The sequence below is a fragment of the Gadus morhua genome, chromosome 19, assembly GCF_902167405.1.
Source record: "Gadus morhua chromosome 19, gadMor3.0, whole genome shotgun sequence".
Taxonomy (NCBI): domain Eukaryota; kingdom Metazoa; phylum Chordata; class Actinopteri; order Gadiformes; family Gadidae; genus Gadus; species Gadus morhua.
Window position 1 is genome coordinate 5,944,822 of NC_044066.1, and position 23,313 is coordinate 5,968,134.

Below are 23,313 nucleotides of genomic sequence, written 5' to 3' on the forward strand. Positions count from 1 at the left end.
CGGAAAACGGGAAGGTGAATGAGAAGAGCTAGGAGGTGGAGTTGATGAAGAGGAAGATGAGGAGGGTGAAGAGGAAGAGGAGGAGGTGAAGGGTGTGTGTATGAGGTAGGTTATGGATAGCAGCTGGGCGTGTGTGTCAGGTGATTGAAGGTTCGTCGAGGCAGAGAGCCCCCCCTCTCCACGCCCCCCCCCCCACCCCCCCCCCCCCCCCCCCCCCCCTCCTGAGAGATAGAGCTGCGATGAGGGTGCGCCACTGAGCGGAATAACGATCGCCGACGTGACTACGGGAGAACTCGTTACCAGAGTGTCAACGTAAACGGATGGAGAGCAGCGTAGCTCCAATAATTAACATCTGAAAGTTTACTCTGCTACTCTTTACTACTTTTTGTGTGTGTGTGTGTGTGTGTGTGTGTGTGTTATTGACGGTTAACTTTGATTAGCCTTCAGCAGCATGTAAACCGCAGGGCAGTGGAGTCAACAACTTTTTTTATTTAATTAGTGTTATTGGAATGTTTTATTATTATTTGACGGGGCGGACAAACATCCGCCGTCGAGCTTACACAATATCATCACACTGTTACCATAATAGTTATTGCCACAAACACACACACCCACGCACACACACTCACCCTGTATGTGTTGATGTGTCTGAATGTGTGGTCGTGCATTGTGTGTTTTCCCCATTACAAGTTTGTGATTGGCTTCCTGCCGTGAGACGGATGGATGGATGGACGGTTATACAGTGTCTCTCTAATTATGTCACTGCCTCCCGCCGAGATGAGATGGTTGTCATGGCGATACTTATAACTGTAATTGTTTCATCAACAAACATCCGGCCACCTGCGGCGAGGGTTGAGGCAGTGTAGCCAGTGACACAGAGTTGTTACTTACTGAACAGAACAGTGCATCCGTGTTAATTTAGGAATATATTGAATTGAAAGAACCTATCGAATGTTGTTTTAGTGAAGAAAATGAGACTCAGTGAAGCCCAAAAAGATACTTGAGGTAATGACTATAAACCACAATATCCATGGGACACATACGTTTATGTAGGCGAATATGGAGCTTTGTTTCTTGAGTTGCAAATGTTGCCTCTGCATCACACACGAATACGGATACAGACACACACACACACACACACACACACACACACACACACACACACACACACACACACACACACCCTCCCCACCCTTCTATTTGTGATGTGCTCCATCCACCATAGCAGTGTATTTACATAACTGATCTGTGTGGAATCCAAATGCCCACTCAGCTCACTTATGTACAAACCCATCGACCACTCTAATGTTGGGACCAGTTGTATTGTAGTTCTATTGATTTAGAACTACAATTATTTCTCTTGGTTTATATTAATGAGTCCAGCTATATTGTGGGTTCTGTTGGACTTCTATTGGTTTGTAATGTTGGGTCCAAGGCAAAGCTGCACAGCATTGGGAAGATCTTGGGAGTGGAGGATTTAAGTTGTGGTGTTCAATGAAGTTGTGGTGTTCAATGAAGTATGTGTGGGTGGGTGTGTTTGTGATTTAATCATGTTGGCTACTTGATAAGACTAAACTGTCGTTTGTTTTGTCTGTTTGGGATGAGGGCCACAGTCTTGCAACACACACACACACACACACACACACACACACACACACACACACACACACACACACACACACACACACACACACACACACACACACAGTAACCTAACCCTAAAATAATAGTATGTATTCATGCCTTTAAGTCTCTTTCTCTGTATCATTCTCCTCCCTCTCTATCTGTACCTATCATCTATAAGCTCACCTCTGCACCAGATAGAGGCATGACGACGTGGCATCATAACTGCAGTAGTTGCAAACAAAAACCCGCACACGGCCACACTTGCAATCGCATATTTATCTGCCACGTTTCACTTTCAATCCACTCGTCCCTCTCATACACACTAGTGAAATCGACGTGCAAAGTGTTCTGATGTTCTGATCGGTGCAGCAGTATCGTTATGACTTGTTAACAGGAAGTGTGTGTGTTCTGTAGGGAAGCGTGTTGTTTTTGGATGTCGTTTCGCTGCCACAGGAAATATTCGGCTCCCCTTGAATAGTTTGAACCCCCCTTCCCCTCACTCTAAGGGATGATAAATTGGTGTATGAAGGTATGAAACAGGTACTTTACAGCACGATTTAGTCCACAGATCTCTCTCCGTGTCTTTATCACTTATTGTATGCCATCTGTGTGATTAAGGGACGTGCGGTTTGCGCTGTTACTATTTGGTCATGTAGCAGATTCGACCTACGGTGAATGCTATCATGTGATTGAGGAGCCGGTGGGGATCAGGGTACCTTTCTTCAAAGGCTTTCCTACAGGTTGGGCTGCGATGGTCCAAAATGAACGCCCGCCAACCAATGGCTGATAGAGTTGACTGATTAATGGTTAAAGGGTTACCTATCAAAGCAAATGCTTGGCCAGTAGAACTTTCCACCCTCGCCTTTATTTAGACCCTGAATGCTACCATTAGGGGATCAAACCCAGAACCTTTTCGGCTTGGAGTCGGAACATGCTAACCACTACTACACTGTAACGCCCCCCATATTTATCTTTGACGTGCACTGCCACTCTTGTCTGCCCACATGCACTTTCCTCTCTCGTTCACCCGGGACTTGATGGGAGTGAGGTATTCACGGTTGAACCCTCTGACACCTGGCTGTTGGCAGTGTTTGAGTGTCTTCACTGATCAAATATTCCTCTCCGTCAGCCGAACCCGCTTGTAATAGAGTAGGCCTAATCCATGGCCAAATACTTCTAGATTCCCAGCTCTTTCCTTATGTCTCTCTCATACCTTTTCTCGCTCTCTTGCCCTCCTTTCTCTCACCTCTCTCTCTTCTCTTCTCTCAGTTCCTTTCTCAACCTCTCACCTTTCTCTCGCACACTTTCATCTCACCCTCCCTCGATAATCAGTTTTTATCACATCTGAACGCTGCTGGTGTCGGTAGACCTCAGGTCATGTTTTTCAAACTCAACGTGTCTCAACACGTTCAGTTTGATGAATGGTCACAGGTGTTTGTGACTTCTCATCCTCCGTTTACCTCATCCCAGACCTTTTCTGGGATCAACAGTGGAGGGCATTCAGTTGTTTTATCCCCTCCGAGTCCGTGACGCTTTTCCCTTGGCTTCCATTCCCCAGCCACAGTTTACAATCAACTTGACTGTTAATCTTTTACAAGTGTTCATTTGATTGCGATAATTGCAATGAAGAGATGATAATTCATCTGTGTCACCCAGCTCTGTGCCAGAGTAGCTCAAAGAGAGTGCTTATGAAGACTGGAATCGCTCATGCGTATGCGTGTTAGCAGGTCCTGGCATGCCAACACCCAGGGCTGTGGATTTGTCAGGTTTTTTTTTTTTTACTGTTTGACTGCCAATGCATAGCAGAGTCAAACTGCTGCCTCAGTCTGCATAGCGGTACATGCGCTACTGTGTTAACCACTAAGGCCATAGGAGCCACTTGCCATGTAGGGCCCCTGTCTTAGTGGGCTGTTTGTTGGTGGTTATGCATGGTGATGTCGTTCTGGCCTGGAAGACTTTCTGGAGTGGTGGGCCTGCTGCAATGCTGCTCTGACGCCTGACAAGCCTGACAAGCATTCCGGGCGAGTGCTCATTGTATGAGCGGAAACAAGTACCAAAAAGTTGCGATTCTAAAGCCACAAGCCACAAATTGCATTGCACTTTGGCTTTTAGAAATGACTAAAACTGATCTCTGGATCCATAATACCCCTTTCTGTTGATGAAGGGTTAGGGTGAGGGTTCATCGATGACTTGCCTTGATAGTTTCGGTGCTAAACCTCCGATTTGCGTGTGACTTCCTTGTCCACCGCTGCTTCCCTGTCCACTCCATTCCTCCCTCCACCCTCACAACCTCCCCTCTGTTTGGTGAGCAGTTCCCCACTGGCGGGCCTTCGCAGCCAAATCCGACACGCTTTAGTGGTTTTCAAAAATCCAGACCGTAGGCTGTGTCGGGAACCCTCCTCCAGCCAGTGTTGACACTGCTACTACTGCTCTGTAACGGTTTAATTAGGTCTTTGGCTCCAGTAGCTACAAACCACTGTATCGCCGCCATGGGAGACGGCCCTGACGCACTGTTACATGCTATAAACAGTTGTATTTCATATTTCATATTCATGCCCAATCGGGGCAACTCTCCCCTTATTGGCACGGAGGATATTCCATACTGCCTGTCTGTCTGTGTGTGAAAGGCGACAATTCACAATGGCGGAAAAAATGTAGGGAGGGGGTGAGCAGAGAGAGGTGATATTTATTTTGTTGTTACATTTTTCAAAATCTCGCTCTGTTCTGCTCTCACCGTTTCCCTCTTGAAGCTTTAAAAAGGTCCAACATGGCGAACAAACGCTAGCCCTGAACACACCTCAAGGGCGTCGACGGCGTCGGCTGATCATATGATTAACGACGGTCCTTGAGGACGGAGGGTCCCTGCTGCCGCCAATTAGCTGAATTCACAATGCGCCTGCATGTTAATGAACTACAAATGGATTGATTGCAGCAAAGGCGGAGCGCTCCCCTTGTCTCCTTGCTCTCGGCGCGCAGCGTGCAGCTGCACAATTCTGTTGGGTGCCCCCGCTCACAGAGCAACCGGGATCAGGATTGCTACAAAGCCGTTTCAGAATGCACCCATTTGTGACCTCACAAGCGGTGTCAGGTGTCCACCCAGATGGCTGATGGCTACATCAACCGTATAAGCCTTATCAAGTGGACTGTAACAACTCAAAGAATGGTACAGTCCATTTGACTACCAGCTATCACACAACTGGGTGGACGCTCCCACGTGTGTGATGTCACTAGAGGATAATGAATAAATGGCTTGTAATGGATAATTTGCAATCTATCCTGGTGGTAAAATAGGAATTCCTCTAAGAACAAGCTCCTTTGTCTGCTAGCTTTCTGCGCGTGTGTGTGCGTGCGTGCGTGCGTGTGTGTGTGTGTGTGTGTGTGTGTGTGTGTGTGTGTGTGTGTGTGTGTGTGTGTGTGTGTGTGTGTGTGTGTGTGTGTGTGTGTGTGTGTGTGTGTGTGTGTGTGTGTGTGTGGTGGGGGGGAGGTGAGAGAGTCTCCAACGTGGATTCCTAGACTTCAACCCTGAGGGAGATCTCTTCATCTTTGGCTGCTCTGCTTTTCATTTCATTTCAAAACAGAGCTGTGAAGCTCCCTCCCCCCCCTCCCTCCCTCCCCCCTCCTCCCCTCCTCCTCGACTAGCAGAGTTAATGGGTGTCCTGGGGGGGGGGATGGGGGGAGGCGTGAATACTGAGGGTTGAGGGAGAGGAGATAATTTCAGCTTTGCGTCAAGTGCCCTGTACTTGCGCCGCATGGCGTTCAATGCCTTACTGCTGGCCGGAGAGCCATCTCGTCTCCGGTACTCCCGGTGTAATAAGGGTTCCTTCCAGAGGAGCATCCATCACATAACCGCGGAGGGATTCTGTCCAGGTAACCTGACCGGGTTAAGTCGCCGCGCTCTGGGTATGGTCCTGCGAGGCCGGTCCTCCCCTGACTGCTGTTAGTTAGCAGCTTAGCCCAAGCCCCTCCCACTGGTCCACTTGATTTATATTTTCATTTTTTTATCTCACCATCTGCTGTGAAATTAATGGGCACGTTGAGAAGTAGGCTAGATCCAGAGTGACAGCCATCTCTCTCTCTCTCTCTCTTTCTCTCTCTCCCTCTCTCTCTCTCTCTCTCCCTCTCCCTCTCCCTCTCTCTCTCTCTTATTTTTAAGTCGACGCTGAAGGCACTGACCTACTGTGCTGGAAGACTGATCCTTATAGCGTAGCGACAGTTAGCTTCACCGTAGCATCTGAAACTGATGGCATCATATCATAGTGTAAATTAGCTTCCCTGTAGTTCCGATATTGATAGCATTGTGTCAACATGTCAATTAGCTTCACTGTAATTTCCATTGCTGATAGCATTATATCATGGTGTCAGATGGCTTTACCGTAGCATCCGATACTGACACCACTACGTAATCGTGTCTGTTAACTTCCCCATTGCCTCATTGTAGTCTTAATCCAGCAGTGGTTAGCCCCACTGTCACTTGAGTTGGCATTAGTCACAATAACACTGTTTGGAATAGGCATAGCAAAAGTAAGCCTGCTAGAGCTGCATCGTTTAAATACCCATTAGCATCAGGTAGGTAGTAATATGTGAAGTAAGCCGCTGTTTACTTCACAGAAGCATAAGTTAGTCTGATGGCATAGCATTAACTACTATCATACCCTAGCATCTGTTGGAATCAAAACAAAGCCAGTAAGCTTTATTTCTTGAGTAACTTGGCAAGTTATGGGAAGACTAAATCCTCACTGAATCCTTGTTGTTCTGGTAGTTTCTTCATCTTGTGTGTGACTCCTAGTCAGTGGATGTTGAATTGTTGTTCTAATACTTGTGACACTACAAGGGTGTTGGAGCGACTTCTAACATTAGCCTATAGAAAGCTGATGTCAACACTTCTGACATGACTTTGAAATGTGTGAACTTGTGTGAACACACGTTTAACTCGCCCCTGGGTTGGGTGACAAACGCAGCCCTTGCCTCATCTCTGCTTCCCTATTTGCTCAAAGAGACAGCGATTTTCTGTCTCTGCTTTCTTATTGGCTGACGGAGACGGTGATATTCCGTCTCTGCTCCCCTATTGGCTTAACCATGACCGCCCTGTCCAATGGCTGCGTTCCTATCGGGTGGTTAAAAACAGCACTGTCCTTTCTCTGTCTTCCTTTTGGTTGAAGGAAACACCCCTATCCCATGTCTCTTTCCTATTGGCCGATAGGCAGCCGTGGCTCTTGGCTGCCAGAGTGTTTGATGTCTTACTGCCTTCATCCTGTTGGGGAGAGACTGGGGAAACCACATTTTGCCACCCCCCTGGTGTGGTAGAGGAAATTTGTTTAACATGGAACAACCCCCTCTCTCTCTCTCTCACACACACACACACACACACACACACACACACACACACACACACACACACACACACACACACACACACACACACACACACACACACACACACACACACACACACACACACACACACACACTGTGTAAAGACACATCTGCACACTTGCACACACATACTCATGCACAACCACCTACACACTCATACATGCGCACACACATCTGCACACACTCACATCGGTGTGCACATCCACACACTTGGTGATACACTCACACATCCGTCAGCACACTCGCACATCCACATCCCCACACTCACCCTCAGCCTCTCTAGGCTGGGGGCGGCTGGCTGTGATCTTCGGGTTTCCTCTGGTGGCGTTCCAGACAGTCTGAAACCCTCCTCCTGCTGGATGAAAGAGACCCTGCCTTCTGTTCTCCCCACCCTGACCCCTCCACGGTGCTCCTCTACAACACTCCACCTAATTATCTCCCTTTACTCTCCTCTCCGTCTCCTCTCCTTGTATGCTGTCTCCTTTTCTTCTCCTGATTCCCTTTGCTGCTCGGATCCTCCTCAGCCCCACCCTAGACGTCCTCTCCCTTCCTTCTCTCCTTCTCTCCTCCTCTCCTCCTCTCGTACCCTAACGTCATTCTCTTCTCCTCTCTCCTCCAGTACCCTCTCGTCAGTCTCGTCTCCTCTCTCCTCCGTACCCTCTTGTCATCTCATTTCCTCTATTCCTCTCTCCTCCCTCAACCCTCCTCATCTTTCCGTCTCGCCTCCTCTCTCCTCCATCAGTCTCTGTTCATTCTCTCCTCCCCTACTCCTCTCTTCTCCCTAACCTTCGTATTTCTTTCCTTTTCGCCTCCTCTCTCCTCCATTAATCTCTGGTCATTCTCTCCTCCTCTCTCCTCCCTTAGCCTCTGGTCATTCTCTCCTCCTCTCTCCTCCCTTAGCCTCTGGTCATTCTCTCCTCCTCTCTCCTCCCTTAGCCTCTGGTCATTCTCTCCTCCTCTCTCCTCCCTTAGCCTCTGGTCATTCTCTCCTCCTCTCTCCTCCCTTAGCCTCTGGTCATTCTCTCCTCCTCTCTCCTCCCTTAGCCTCTGGTCATTCTCTCCTCCTCTCTCCTCCCTTAGCCTCTGGTCATTCTCTCCTCCTCTCTCCTCCCTTAGCCTCTGGTCATTCTCTCCTCCTCTCTCCTCCCTTAATCTCTGGTCATTCTCTCCTCCTCTCTCCTCCATTAATCTCTGGTCATTCTCTCCTCCTCTCTCCTCCATTAATCTCTGGTCATTCTCTCCTCCTCTCTCCTCCCTTAGCCTCTGGTCATTCTCTCCTCCCTTACCATTGTCATTCTCTCTTTCCCTCTTCTCTAAAATACTCTCCTCTCGATCTCCTCCTCTCCTGCTCCTCTCCTCTTCTCTCATTTACTCTCCTCGTCTTCCCTCCCCTCCTCCCTGTCTCCTCCTCCTCATCCTCAGAAGATACCAGGTAGACAATGGCTGTCAGATCCTAACTGTCCCTCCCCTCCCCACCCCACACTATTTATTTCCCCCCTTCTCCGTACCCCGTCGCCAGCTGTCGGTCCAGGAGAGGTGTGCGCTTGTTGCCTGTCTCCTCATGTGCCACATCGTACCCACCTTCAGTCCGGCCTGACGTCCCAGAATTCAGCTGTGTGACGGGGGGGGTGCTGGGCTGTGGGCGACAGGGGGAGCGGAGGGGGGATAAGTTAATTCAATTTAGCTCCGGAGATATCCAGAGAATATCACAGGGACAGGTGTTGGTAATTGATGACGGTTGTTTAGGGTGCAGTGGGGGGGGGGGGGGGGGGGGGGGGATGAGGCTGGAGTGGGGTAATGGCCCACCATTAGCAGATGAGAGCTGTCACATGGCACTCGCAAGCACACACGCACACACTCGCACACGTTCATGCTACGTCTGGGTTTGATTACACGCTCACAATTAAAGTCACTCTGTCTCTTTAGCAAACAAACAGGGAACTGATACTGTGTTATCCTAGCCTATCTCTTATTGTCTTTTGCTCTTTCTTTATTACTTTCACTCTTCATCCTTCTTTATTGCTTTCTATTTCTCTTTATTTTTCCATCAATTCCTTCTCTTGCTCTCTTTACTCTTTCTCTGTCCCTGTCTTCCTTTCTCTCTGTCTTTCCCACTCTCTCCCCTCTCTCTCTCTCTTTCTCTCTCTGTCTCCTATCTCTCTATCTTGCCAGGGCATTAATGCAACAGTAATTGATTGTGGAGGACAGGGCCAACATGCTATCCTAGGTGATTCAGGGGGAATGGATAACTAGGACAAAGACCTTCTTGCATATGCAATGTGTTATTCACCACTACGAATAAATAACACGGGCTGAATCAGTGTCACTTCTTTTTCACTCAAACTATGATGCAATGGGACACAATAAATCCCTTTCCCGACCTTCGGGTCGCTAGCCAATGTGTAAATAGATTTTTGTCATTAAGAACCAGAAAAAGCTTGTTGCCATAGCAACTTGGTGTCCTGATTACTGACATAACAAACAAGTTGAGCGAACAACAAGTTATTTCTCCTTTATGATGACTTTGCTGTTGTTGGTGTCTGCTTATAAAACTGTTTGCATTTCAAAATGATAAATTGCTATCTCATTAATGTAGTTAAATATTTTATATTTGTTTGTTTTACACTTTTATACAATCCATTAGAACGCCGCTATCTCTACTGACCCAGTATAGTATATCTATCAATGTAAAAATACACCAATCCTTGATACCTAACCTTAAACACCTCGTACCTAATACCACTTAAATTTAACCCACCCATCACTAGCCCAAATTCTATGTGACATTGTTAATGCAATGCATCATGGGACATCAGGTCCAGGGATGTCTGTCAAAGTGCAACCTTCTGCTCTATCAATATCTATGAATACTGTTATTCTTCCCCGAAGTGCATCATGGGATGTTGAGTTCTTAGTCAGTTACCTTCTGTCCCAAGTACCCACGGATTATGTAATTGGGGTCCATTTTGTTGTGTATTACCCTCATTTCACAGACAACATGCATCAAGCCATCGCCCACAATTCCCCTGGCAAATGAAATGGAAGCGCTGTGAAGCAGCATGAAATCATTGTTGACATATTTATTGATTTTTAAATGCATTACATTATACTGCATACAGTAATGAAACAACACATCATTACAAACGATGATTGCGAGACTCGAGTCAATGAACAATTTAACAGTTCTATGAATCTATTTATCGAGGCCAAAAACAATAAGCATTGCTGCTCCCTGCCAACATTGTAGCACACTATCCCAGCATCTAGACACAATGTGCAGATGGAATGGCATTGTTCAACACGTGTACACGCTGAACCGCCTCTCTGTAATTAACAGGCTGTTCTCCGTGTGTTTAATAATGCTAATGTAGCAGCAGAGCATGTGAAATAATAACCTCGGGCAGAATACGAGGATCCGTCTGATTATTCACATTATGCACAACGCTCCGCTGGAGCGAGTGGTAAGGAATTATACGTGTACCTGTCAAGCATGGATGAGGTACTGATTGTAATATTTACTATTTGGTTATTTGGCCGCAGACATGGGGGCGGGGGTGGCGGATCGGACCCAGTATCCTTTGGCTGGGAGTCGAACATCCCATCCACCGTACTAGGCAATACAGCATAGACGCTGACACAGTGATATGTCGTCAAAAGCTTAAAACTGCCATGCCATTGATGAGCCATTGATGCACTTTTCAAACAGAAAAGCTCCCCTTTCCCCCTTATGCGACCCCCAAGATAGTTGGAGGCAGTACATATATATGAGAGCAGGATATAGTGGCTACGTTGGATTCTGTCCCTAATGTCCGCAGCATAACCTGTGCTCAACGGTACTACCCTTACCTGCTCCTTAATAACCAGTGACTGAAATCGATGCAAATGACTTTTTATTCAAATGTGCCAGCTGAATGACTAAACGGTAAATATATCGCTCTCCCTTTAAGCATTAAAAGTCAGTTGTGGTTTACCAGTGGCCGTAAATGATGAACCGTGAATTCAGAGTGTTGACGTGCCCACAATTCCTCCTTGTCAACGCACGCACGCACGCACGCACGCACGCACGCACGCACGCACACACACACACACACACACACACACACACACACACACACACACACACACACACACACACACACACACACACACACACACACACACACACACACACACACACACACACACACACACACCAGGTCTATGTATCATTCAGTCCCTCATTACTCTTCATGCATTCGAAGCACTGCAGTTCTGCAGAACCCCATTCATTACGTGAGTTCCTGCCGAGGTATTAACTACCCGTTGAAGAGCAGTCTCTATCGGCGCTTCTACTAACTTAACTTATCTCCCCATAGCTTATTTATTCCTGCTTGTTCTGTGACATGTATCAAAAGCGGAATCTAATTCATCCCGGTAGGGTGTAGCGTCGGTCCTAGCCTAGGAACTGCGGGGGCCCGCAGGGAGTCCAGATTAATGCACTCCTGCATTCGTCCTGGTGCGCTGTCATAAATTACGTGGCCATTGATCTGTGCTCGTCTAGGTTTCCTGGCTGGGGTGAGCTCCCATGCATTTAAGAAGGCCTGGACGCTGAGGCTAATGCTAGCCGGCTAATAAATCACAGGCGTCTACAGAAAGGGCCGTTGCTTAGATACAACAAGCCCCTGGTTTTGAACTTGGCAGACTTGAATCACTGGCGGAGCTCTGACCGAGACGATGTCAGATTGCTAGGCCGCCATTCAGTTGTGGCTTGGCAACTACTTGTTTTATTATTAAACAAATGAATAATACAATGAATTAATAAATTCATACATTAAATTAAGTGCAGAATTATAATGAATAATTGGAACTAAATGGATTAGGACATGTATATATGTATCTAACTGTTTTAAATATTTAGATTGAGATAACAGTGTATGTTGCATAGCTTACTGCTAATGGTATGTCATTTTCAATCTCAGTAAGAAAGGTAAACATGATTCCAGTCCCGCACCACTGTACACACACGTGTGTTTTCGGTGTGTAACCGACTGTATATTCTGTACGTGTAGGTTGGGGAGAACGTTAAATGCAGCGCTTCAGTCAACACCAAGGTCGAACGACATCGCAAGCATGTCAATAAATCCTGAGAAAATATATCTCTAGGGAGCGAGTCTCTCTGGCGCACAACGACAAACAAGGTTCAAATAAATCAAACCAAGTGTGATGGTGTAGTTAGTCCGTGGTTTTTGTTTCCAACATCACAGGGTGAATTATTATGAATTATAAATTATTACTGGTATGTTAAAAAGTGAGGGGGAAAGGTATTTAAGGTCAGCAGAAATGGTGGAATCGAGTCATTTAGGAGTAGAGGTGTAGAATGAAAAGAGCTTCGATTGCTTCTCCTTTGGCTCCAATGGTCACCTCTCTCCCGCACACACCCACACACAGGCACACGCGCACACACCCTTGCTCACACCATTGGCTGACGAAGGCATTTCGGCTCAACACTTTTGATTGACAGGCATTGGGGATTATGAAGTCATAGGGTTTTCATCTCCTTTACAGCCATTATGAGGAGTCATGTAAAATGCATGGCAGGCTTTTAATACGCCACCCAATCCAACACCTGCTATGCACTTGTTATATGTTGTACGTCCTGGCACATAATGTATGCACTTATTGTGTGTTACACAACCTGGCACTTAAAAATAGTACTGAGTTGTGTAGCAGCTTAGCCTAGTCCATCTTTCTTGGATACGGTTAAAGGGTTACTTATTGGTGCCATACTGTAACTGTACCAATTGCGATATATTTACTTTTCTCCTTCTTCTGTACTTATTGTAAGTCGCTTTGGATAAAAGCTTCTGCTAAAAGCTTCTGCTAAATACCCTAAATGTAAATGACATCCAGTACTGATGTTTAAAGGGCTGGTCAGCTGGAGTCAGGGCTACTCCTCTTGGATTATATTTTAAGATAATGCTTCAGTTGAAAAACCACCTCCCTTCTCTGGCCTCTCTTTTTATATCCCTCTCATTTCTCTGTGTGTCCTCCTTTTTTTCTTACACCTTTCACTCTTTGGCTTGTTCATTCCTTCTCACATTCCTTCTCTCTTTCTTCGACCCTGTCATTGTTGTTCTCTCTCTCTCGCTCTCTCTCTTTCTCTCTCTCTCTCTTTCGCTCTCTTTCTCTTTCTCTCTCTCTCTCTCTCTTTCTCTCTCTCTCTGAAGCGGAACAACTCATCCATGAACAAAGGGGGAGGGCAATGTGCAGAGAGAGAGCGAACAGAGCAGGACGCTCCCTTGAAAACATGCTACTCTTGCTCTGCTCCATTTGGGCTCCGCTATTACACAAAGAGCTTTTTTATCTGCCAAAGTCAAAGGTCTCCCATTCAGATGCCTTCACGCTCTCTGCTCCTGGTTCCGACATGCCCTCCATGTTCGGGAGGAGGTGCTTGGCTGTGACATTTCAACCAACGTCGAAAGTACAAGTCGTAACTAATGTGTGCTCTTTTAAAACATTTTTATTTTTTTGGTCTTATCTGCGGCCCCAAACTCATTATAAAATACTTGAATATGTCCAAGCGTTTATTTTTTTCACACTATAAAGGTGAAGTAGGACGGGACTTAATTACCTAGCGACGTTGTCTCTAAGACCCTGAAATGAGCCATCGTTTTATTAAGGAGATGAATCCTGTTAATACTCCCACTTAACCTATTTGACTTAATAATTCTTTACCACGTAGACTGTTGTGTCCGTTACAAGGAAAGCGTTTCTCCGGCCTTATCTGTTATGTGAGGGGGGTAATTGTACGGTCAATTCCCCAGTCTGTGGAAGGAATAATGTCAAGGCATTAGCCTAGCAGGCTATCGCCATACATTATTCATGGTGTGTGTCTGCCGCCGTAATTAGCAGGAGCACAACCTTTCTCTTAACTAAGGCGGGCATCAGGGCCGACCCGGAAGACTGTTTTCCTTTACGAAGGCAGTACGATGGACTTACACCCTCTCCTTTAGTTCCCAGAGAGAGAGACACACACACACACACACACACACAAACACAAACACACACACACACACACACACACACACACACACACACACACACACACACACACACACACACACACACACACACCACTGGCCCTTTAATAAAACAGAACGTTTTCGAACCTAAACATAGTTTGAATCTAAAGATGACATAGATACATAAAGACAAGACAACAGGGCTGTGTTCCGTCGGATATGGCTGACGTCGGCAAATATGTCCGTCGTAACCGTCTGACTTGTGATCATAATTCCCTCTTCACTTCCTGTTGCCAAAAATATCCTCTGGTCGCTGGATCTGGTAGGATAACTTATGATTGGACAACCACAGCATCCAATCATGGTGTAGTGGTTTTATCCAACCAACACGCCTGATCCTCCTAATCCTTCTGGAGTATTGTTGTTATTTAAGCATTCATTCATTTTAACTGAAGCCAGAAAAACAGGGTCTGAGGGATTAGTTTTGCTAATCATAACCGTATTGAAAAAGGCGTGCTTTTTCAGAGAAATATATTAATTCAGATTAAATCCATTATTTTGTATATTGTTGTGATCCTTTTAACAACAAGGGTTGCTTAAAAAAACGAGATTTCAAAGGCCCCATAATTAGGGACTATCCACTCCTGTACCTTGATATATTATTAAGGACACTCCCCTTTGTGATGTCACAACTGGGAGCAGATTGTGTACCGGCTTTTAATGACGGATTACACTGGGTGGTAAAACCGACGCCCTTTAAAGGTTATGAGAAGATGCTTGTTATTCGGCGATGAGAAATGGCTTGGACGCCGCTATGGCTATGTGCTGATTACAAAACCCAGCTTATGGATCCGCCGTGAGCAGAAAGTAATCTGCCCCCTGTAGATCCGTCATGGCCGCCGGTAGCACCATCAGGCCATGCTAAAGGTCCGCGAGATCCATCATGGCCGCCACTTGCCACAAGTAGCTCTGAACTGCATGCTGGGTCGCTGTGTGTGTGTGTGTGTGTGTGTGTGTGTGTGTGTGTGTGTGTGTGTGTGTGTGTGTGTGTGTGTGTGTGTGTGTGTGTGTGTGTGTGTGTGTGTGTGTGTGTGTGTGTGTGTGTGTGTGCGTTCTCAGCAGTTGATTGTTTCATGCGGGCCTGCCAGTAGGGTGTCCGCAGGGCCGGGCCTCCACCTGCTGGGAGCCTACTTCCTGTTATTGTGTGATTGTTATTAGGTTTTGTTTTATGGGTCTGACGGGCTCTCTAAGTATGTGATCATCTCCCTGACCCCCCTTTCACTTCCTCCCTCTGTTTACTGCTCCCCTCTGCCTCCTTTCCTCCCCACTCCTCTCCTTTCTCCTCCCTATGCTCTCCTCCTGCGATCTCCTCGTCTCTTATCTGCTCTTCTTTCTTGCTTACCCCCCCCTCTGCCCTATCCTCCCTTCTCCTGTGATCTCCTCGATGCTTTCTCATGTCCTCTCCTTTCATCTCCCATCCTCTCCTCCTCTTTCTCCGTCTCCTATTTTCGTCTCCTTCTCTGGTCTCTCTTCTTCTTCCTCTGTCCTCTCATTTCCTCTCCTCGATCCTCTCCTTTCTTCACGCACCTTTCATCCCTCTATGGTCTGAGGTTGATGATGATGACCATTTGTGAAACGTCAGTTCTACAGTGATATAATTGTGGTAATATATAATTTCCGGTCGCCCGGCTCTGTATGGGAACATACTCAGATAGGATCTGACCCTTCTCAGGGGAAGAGATAGTAGCAATACCATGTGATACTCTATAATACAGGTTAATAATACTGCGTTCTACTCTTTGTATTGGATTACTGAGATATTATCTATGGAGGTTAATACTACAGGGGCATGGTTTGTTGTTCTCCATGAATTAGTCCATGGTACTAAAGTAGGGATATTATTCTGTCGTAAAAGTGGTTACTACAGAATAACTGTAGTATGAGCAAATGTCAATACTGCATTGTTCTCTCAGTAGTACTACAGGTTGATTTTCTACTTGAAGTAGAACAGGAAGTTCTGAAACAGGAAGCGACATGCCGTGTGCTAGGAGGTCCAGCTTGGGTCAAACCAATGGTTTTTGTTCCTATGGTCGCACAGTAGCTGGTAACTCAAACTCACATGCACACACTCACACCCTATCTTCCTGGGTTCAACAACAGACTACTGAGAATCCCTTTGGCCATTTAGTTAGTATTGACTGGAGTGTGATCCCCCCGGTAGAATCGTTTTTTTATTGCACGTTAAAAGGTTGAGACGTGCGTGAAACACACACAGTCACAAACGTTAACACACAGGTTCACAGGTTCACACAGTAGTGCAAAGAATCACACACACTTTCAAACAGCAGCACACATTCACACACATGTTCAGACAGTAGCACACAGACATTCTAACAGGGTGACACAGTAACACACAGGTTCACACAGTAACACTATCACACGCACACACACTTTCATAGAGTAACACACACACACACACACACACACACACACACACACACACACACACACACACACACACACACACACACACACACACACACACACACACACACTCTACCAGTGAGACTGCCTCTGGCTGTATGTGGGGTGAGTTTTCTTTATGGTCAGTGAATTTTTCCGGGGAGAAACACTCATACACAAAATTAAACAGCAGTGTATTCGCTGAGGCCAGGGAAGCTAATGGTCAGAGGGGAGACCAACCTGTCTCAGGATCAGTTTTTTATACCCAGAGAAGGAAATGTAGTCGATCATTTGGAAATATGTGTAATACAACTATAATGCTCTGATCAAGTGTTCTTTTAGATATATAGGCTAGAGTGTGCATGTAGTACAGAGGAATAGAGAGAGGGAGATTGAAAAGAGGGGAGGGAGAGAATGAAGAGAAAGGCACAAGAGCAAGGCTAAAAGAGCGAAAGAACTATATGGCGAGAAAACCTTGAGATCTTGCGAAATGCATAGTAAAAGAGAGGTGGGCGAACGAGAGAGAGAGGTGTTGTATATTTAATACAATCCAACACAAAAGACGTAGTATGTACCCATCTGTATGTGAGTAGAGTACCAGCATGTTGTTTGGCCCTGCCTGCACCTGAGACCAGTAATCCCAGCTCAATGGAGTGTTTTTTTTGTTTCCAGATGTAATAAGCCTTTTTTTTTCCATTAGAATCATGATAATAATAATTCTCTCCCAGACTGATATTCCAGAGCATACATCAAAATAACAGTAATGTGCACTGCCTTCGTCCGTGGATGATTACCATCTCCAAAACCCATATTTTCTCACCATACTGACCCTTCCATAACAGTGCTTGGTGGAAAAATACACTTTTATTTTATTCCCCCTGGTTTTTTAACGTGAGGATCTGTGCATTTGATAACCTTCACTCGCGAACCGCAAATGTCATGGCAACGAGCTAGCAAATCAGGTAAGTCTATCGCTGAGCGGTCAGATGGGGTCGTCGTGGCTACGATGGTGGGGTGGAACAGACATGCGGTTGTCAATGAGAAAAGAGTTGCTTGGACTCTCCGTGTCGACCACGGACTGAATAATTAAAGGATATCCAACCTAAATCGGTTATCACAAAAGATTATCAAAGTCTGTGAATTTTATTTAACATAAACTATATAAAATTGATGTGTATCGATAAAGGGATACATTTAATTTGACATCAGGCTGTGATAACAAAACCAGGTGTAGCTTAGTAGCCATACCAGTAAAACATTTGATTAAATGATTTCCTCAATACTAACTGATTTAATCTATACAACGATAACCAAAGCACTCAATCCATACCTGAACTCAAGGCAAACAAAGAACAATCATGTGTTGTACTCCAAACCAACTGATATTATTCCACTTGTATAACTCTGGCCAGCCTAACAACTCAGAAGGCAACCAAATAAACACTTGATACTTAAAGGTCTAATAAGTCAATTCTGCAAATAGGGAGAAACAACAACAAGGGACGTAGTTTGATGACGATGTGAAGTAAGGTGGGATGATCGGGTTGATGTCTTCACAACATTTACACACGAAAATCTATCTGATGCGATTCAGGCAGAAATTCTGTTCCCCTTAAAGTTAATGTATTGAAGTTACAAAAACAAAACTTTAAAAAGGTTTATTTGTTATGCATTAAAAAAGGTGCCTACCCATAAACGTAACAAAAAAAACAACCAACACAAAATTAGGTCCCTCATTTGATTTTGTTGTGAAGGGGAGTTTTTACGCTGGTATAGTTCAATGTCAGGGCCCTTTCACCACAATGGCCTCTTGGGTCTCTGCTTCACCGAAATCCCCCTTTTCACTCACATGCCTTTCGCATGTCTGTTCAGTTTCCATGGACACCAGTGAAAGCGTTGCCCTAACAAAGAATAGGGGGAAAAGCACATCGGAGCCCCATCAGGGTTTTAAGGGGAAACCTTAATGTCTTCAACACACTATTGGGACGAAGGCATGCTTGCTCGATCGTGGTTAAACATCCATTTTCTCTCACAATCAACTTATAGAATGTGTTTTTTTGGGAGGAATTGTGGCTTCATATGCAGTGGGATATGAAGTATCTGAATCCATTAAAAATGCTTAAACAAGTGTACTTTCATTTGCATTTTAATAGAACGACAAACAGTCACTCACAGAAATGGTTTGCCTAAGGTTTCCTCAACAGTTTTGTTGGATGGGTTAGGTAGTACGCACATTGTAGGTCCCAGGGTGAGGAGTTGGTTATAAGGGCTAGGTTTGCGGGTCCAGAAAGGGTGATTTACTGAAGGTTGGGTCAATACAATTCATCTTTAGCTGCACTGCAAACCTGAAGCGAGTGTCTTTGGGTGGTAACGTCTGCGAAGATTGTGGTTTTATATCACATTTCCGTCTCTGGTAATCCCACACCTTTTTAAAATTCATAACAATCCCCACACCTCGGCTCAGCACTGTTTTATTCACAGGTATCCTAAAACCTTCGAACATACAAAAGAAAATGACAAGCTCCCCTTTCATCAACCAGGAAATTACATTCCTCTGACCAAAATGAGGCAGCCGCAGAACAGATGGAGAATATTAAACAAGCCAGTGATTGGTGATAAAATACTCGTTGGGTTAAGGTCAAGGTAGTATTTGGATGTTTAAACTCATGGGATGTTCCTTATTTCCTTCAAGTCGCAATTTGAATGTGTGCCGGATTTGATTATTATGTGAATGTAATATTAGTTTTTCTTTTATTCCCTTCTTCTCTTGTTCAGTTCCTTTGTCTGAAGAACATCCGGACTTTTCTGAAAGTCTGTCACGACAAGTTTGGCCTGCGCAACAGCGAGCTGTTTGACCCCTTTGACCTCTTCGACGTCCGGGACTTCGGCAAGGTGAGTCGTTTAACCTGTGAACCCCAGAGCGCGTGTGGTGTCGGTTGCTGCAGTGTTGTGATACGGTGTTCCTGCTTAGTTATCCCCACTGACTAAAGTGGCACAAGACAAGACTTACACTGCCGATAATCTCCACATGACCGCCTTTTTATTTTGCATTGTGGCTTTTTGGGCTCATGGCAATTTCCTGTTCCATCTGTGTGTTGAATGCCAATGATCCAATTGAGTACAAATAGCATTACTGTTGGCAATGGTGCTCTTTACTACACTCTGGTGTAGTAAAGATAAGGGAAAAACTTGTGTGCGTTATGTGTTTTTATGCACATGTCATGCACACATGCGCATGTTCATCTGTGTGTCCACTCCAGAGGAACTTTTCATGCTAGCTTTCCTCATTCGTGTGTATTTTATGTCTGTAATTACACCTCTTTCCTTAATTTTCTTGAATGTCTTTATTCAATGGAGCAAGCATTGGGATGATCTCGTTGACAGATAATGGCTAGTGGTGCCCTAGCTTCATTAAGGCTAGCGTTAGCCGTCAGCGTTATGTTTAGAGACAGCAGTTTTAGCCGTCAGCTGCATCATGCCCTTGCTGACAGCCAATGGCTAGCATTAGACATTAGCTGCGTGATGGTTAGTAATTAGCCATTAGCTGTGTTGTGCAATTATTGGGACAGCAGCATTGGCTATTAGCTGTGTTATGGCTAGCATTAGCCATTCACTTTTTTATGAGTCTGTCTGCTCACATGTGGTGCAGCACTTTAGGGTGAGAAGAAGGTGTGTGTGTGTGTGTGTGTGTGTGTGTGTGTGTGTGTGTGTGTGTGTGTGTGTGTGTGTGTGTGTGTGTGTGTGTGTGTGTGTGTGTGTGTGTGTGTGTGTGTGTGTGTGTGTGTTGGCTTAGCGCTAAAACTCTGACTCACTCACTGGTGCCTGGCTCATAAACGCTGAAATAACCATAAGGATTTCTCACAGCTTTCGCCTGTCTGCGTGCCTTCTACCCCTCAGGTTTTACCCATCCTTGCTATTTATTTTAATTAGGTGTTGTTTTGTATGTCCTGTGAGGCCGACGACAAGTTCCCAATGACATGAATCAAAATCTCCATTTCTCTTTCTGCCTGTGCCAGACATCGCTGTGTGTCTGCATGTTAATGAGCTACGTTGGGTTATTCTCATTCTGGACAGTGACGATGCAGAGAATCACAGCACAGGCTAGGCAGAGGGGAATTGTGGGTATTCCGTGCTGGGGGGGGTTAGGGATTGTGGTGGAGTGAGGGGGGGGATGTTGGCCGGTGGTGGATGTTGGCTGGTGCTCCACAGCGGGCACATCATGCCCTGGCCTCAGCCTCCCCTGGCAGGCCCTCAGCCCCGGCCGTGGCCCCCCGGGGCCCGGGGGGGGCCGGAGCTGTCAGAGTGGCCTGGTGATCTGGGAGCCATTAGAGGAGGACTCTCCTCCCTCCCTTTGTTCTAATCCTCCAAACGTTATACTGTGTGTGTGTGTGTGTGTGTGTGTGGACTTCTTCTGGCATATGTGCTTGAGTGTGCGCTCAATTAATTTCTGCTGTGTGCGCACGTGCATGTTTTTCTGGCTTATGCGCATGTGTGCTTTAGAGGTGTTGCGTGTGTGTGTGTGTGTGTGTGTGTGTGTGTGTGTGTGTGTGTGGTTTGTGTCTGTGCATGCACATGTTTTTTCAAGCATTTCTGTGTTTATGGGGGTGTGCACACACAAACACTCGCATACACGTGGGATTTTCTGGCATGCATTTTTTTCTGGCGTGTGTGTGTGTGTGTGTGTGTGTGTGTGTGTGTGTGTGTGTGTGTGTGTGTGTGTGTGTGTGTGTGTGTGTGTGTGTGTGTGTGTGTGTGTGTGTGTGTGTGTGTGTGTGTGTGTTTCCTTGGGCGGCCCAGCTCCCCAGCGGGGGGGGTCTGTGATGTGATCATTAAAACCATGCTGTCAGCTGACGCCGGCCCGTCATGGCCGCCTCGCCAGGGTCTGCTGCCGCACGCAGCTTCATTACCACACAGAGCCCAGCTCAGACCCTGTCCTCCTCCTCCACCACAGAGCCCAGCTCAGACCCTGTCCTCCTCCTCCACCACAGAGCCCAGCTCAGACCCTGTCCTCCACCACAGAGCCCAGCTCAGTCCCTGTCCTCCTCCTCCACCACAGAGCCCAGCTCAGACCCTGTCCTCCTCCTCCACCACAGAGCCCAGCTCAGACCCTGTCCTCCTCCTCCACCACAGAGCCCAGCTCAGACCCTGTCCTCCTCCTCCACCACAGAGCCCAGCTCAGACCCTGTCCTCCTCCACCACAGAGCCCAGCTCAGACCCTGTCCTCCTCCACCACAGAGCCCAGCTCAGACCCTGTCCTCCTCCACCACAGAGCCCAGCTCAGACCCTGTCCTCCTCCACCACAGAGCCCAGCTCAGACCCTGTCCTCCTCCACCACAGAGCCCAGCTCAGACCCTGTCCTCCACACAGGCAGCTGGCTCATAAGCGTCTCTATCTCTCTGGCACTCTACGGCATGCAGATATGCTTTAGTGATCATATAGAATCCTCCCGGTTAGAAACCTTCTGTGCAGTTTAGAGAGATAAAGGCGGAAGGAGAAGAGTCTGGTTTTACTGTTTGTTTCAGATGGCATATGCTTTGAAATGGGATTTGGATTAGTGCAGCTGGTATAACTGAGCAATGGAAGCGTATGGTTATGATTTAGTTTTATTAAAAGATAAAATGTCCCTGCAGAATTAATAAGATGCTGTTTTTGGTTTTGTTATTTTATACTTCTGTCTAAAGTGAGTTGAGATCCATGTCATTAATGAACAACCTCTTACGTGCTGGGAGTCAAAGACCCTCACCCCCCCGAGAATATCCTCACCCCCCCCCCGAGAATATCCTCACCCCCCCGAGAATATCCTCACCCCCCCCGAGAATATCCTCACCCCCCCCGAGAATATCCTCACCCGAGAGAGAGAGAGAGAGAGAGAGAGAGAGAGAGAGAGAGAGAGAGAGAGAGAGAGAGAGAGAGAGAGAGAGAGAGAGAGAGAGAGAGAGAGAGAGAGAGAGAGAGAGAGAGAGAGAGAGATGAAGAAGAACAACACGAGGGAGAAGGAGAGAGAGCAAAAGAGAGTGATGAACACAGGGGAGAAGGAAAGAGAGAGAGAGATAATGAACAGCACCGCGAGAGAGATGGCACCGAACAAGAGCAAACGAAAGACGACAAGAGAGCACAAACGTGGCGGACGAGGCCCGGGGGAGGGGTCGATGAGATCACAGGCGGGGATATTAAAAACCTGCCAGCCTTCAGGATCAATCGCTGTGATCGTCCCCGCGACCGTTTGGAAATCGCCGTCTCCAGGGTCCCGGAGGTGAGGCTTCCCGTCCCGACTATCGATTACGCATTAAGAGCAGGCGTCACATTATGACGCATCGAGTGGGACGGAGGCCCCCTATGATGTGCCGGTACATGTGAATAGAGAGCAGACATGAGGTGGGGGTGTACCTCTTCGTTATGCAGAGGTTTCCTTGGTATAAAAGCTTATTCAATAACACATGAACCCTGCTCTATCGTTTTAATCACACTCATTTAGTTTAGTGGATGGTTTAATTCATCAGGGATTTACAAGTGTGTCGGAGAACAAAGCAGACATTCAAAAGTGGTGAAGCTTTGGAAAAGTACCTGGACTTTTGATTAGAACAATGAATTCTCTAATGGACTTTTTTATTGCAAAGTAAAAAGGAAATTCCGTCGTTAATCTACTTTTATCATCGGTGCAAAACCAATTCCAATCTGGGGAATCTCTCGTTAAAAAAGCCCAAAAGAAATCTCTGCTCTAAATTTCCCTTCCAGTGCGTCAGATCTCCACCTGTCCTCGACCGGTCAGAAGAGGCAGAGACGAAAAGAGCAGGCCAGAGACCAGACAGATCGATGTCCTCTGAGGAACGGAAGGGTCCAGAACTTGACC

The 23,313-nt window shown here is 46.4% G+C and overlaps 1 protein-coding gene across 12 annotated transcripts in view; it reads left to right on the forward strand.

The window, feature by feature from the left end:
• Positions 1-23,313, forward strand: part of vav2 (vav 2 guanine nucleotide exchange factor) — a 193,652-nt gene that overhangs the window by 33,877 nt on the left and 136,462 nt on the right. For all 12 annotated transcript variants that reach the window (XM_030341613.1, XM_030341601.1, XM_030341608.1 and 9 more), the window contains exon 2: positions 19,239-19,355. In XM_030341613.1, the coding sequence (XP_030197473.1) occupies positions 19,239-19,355 (117 nt within the window). The remainder of the gene's footprint in view (positions 1-19,238; positions 19,356-23,313) is intronic.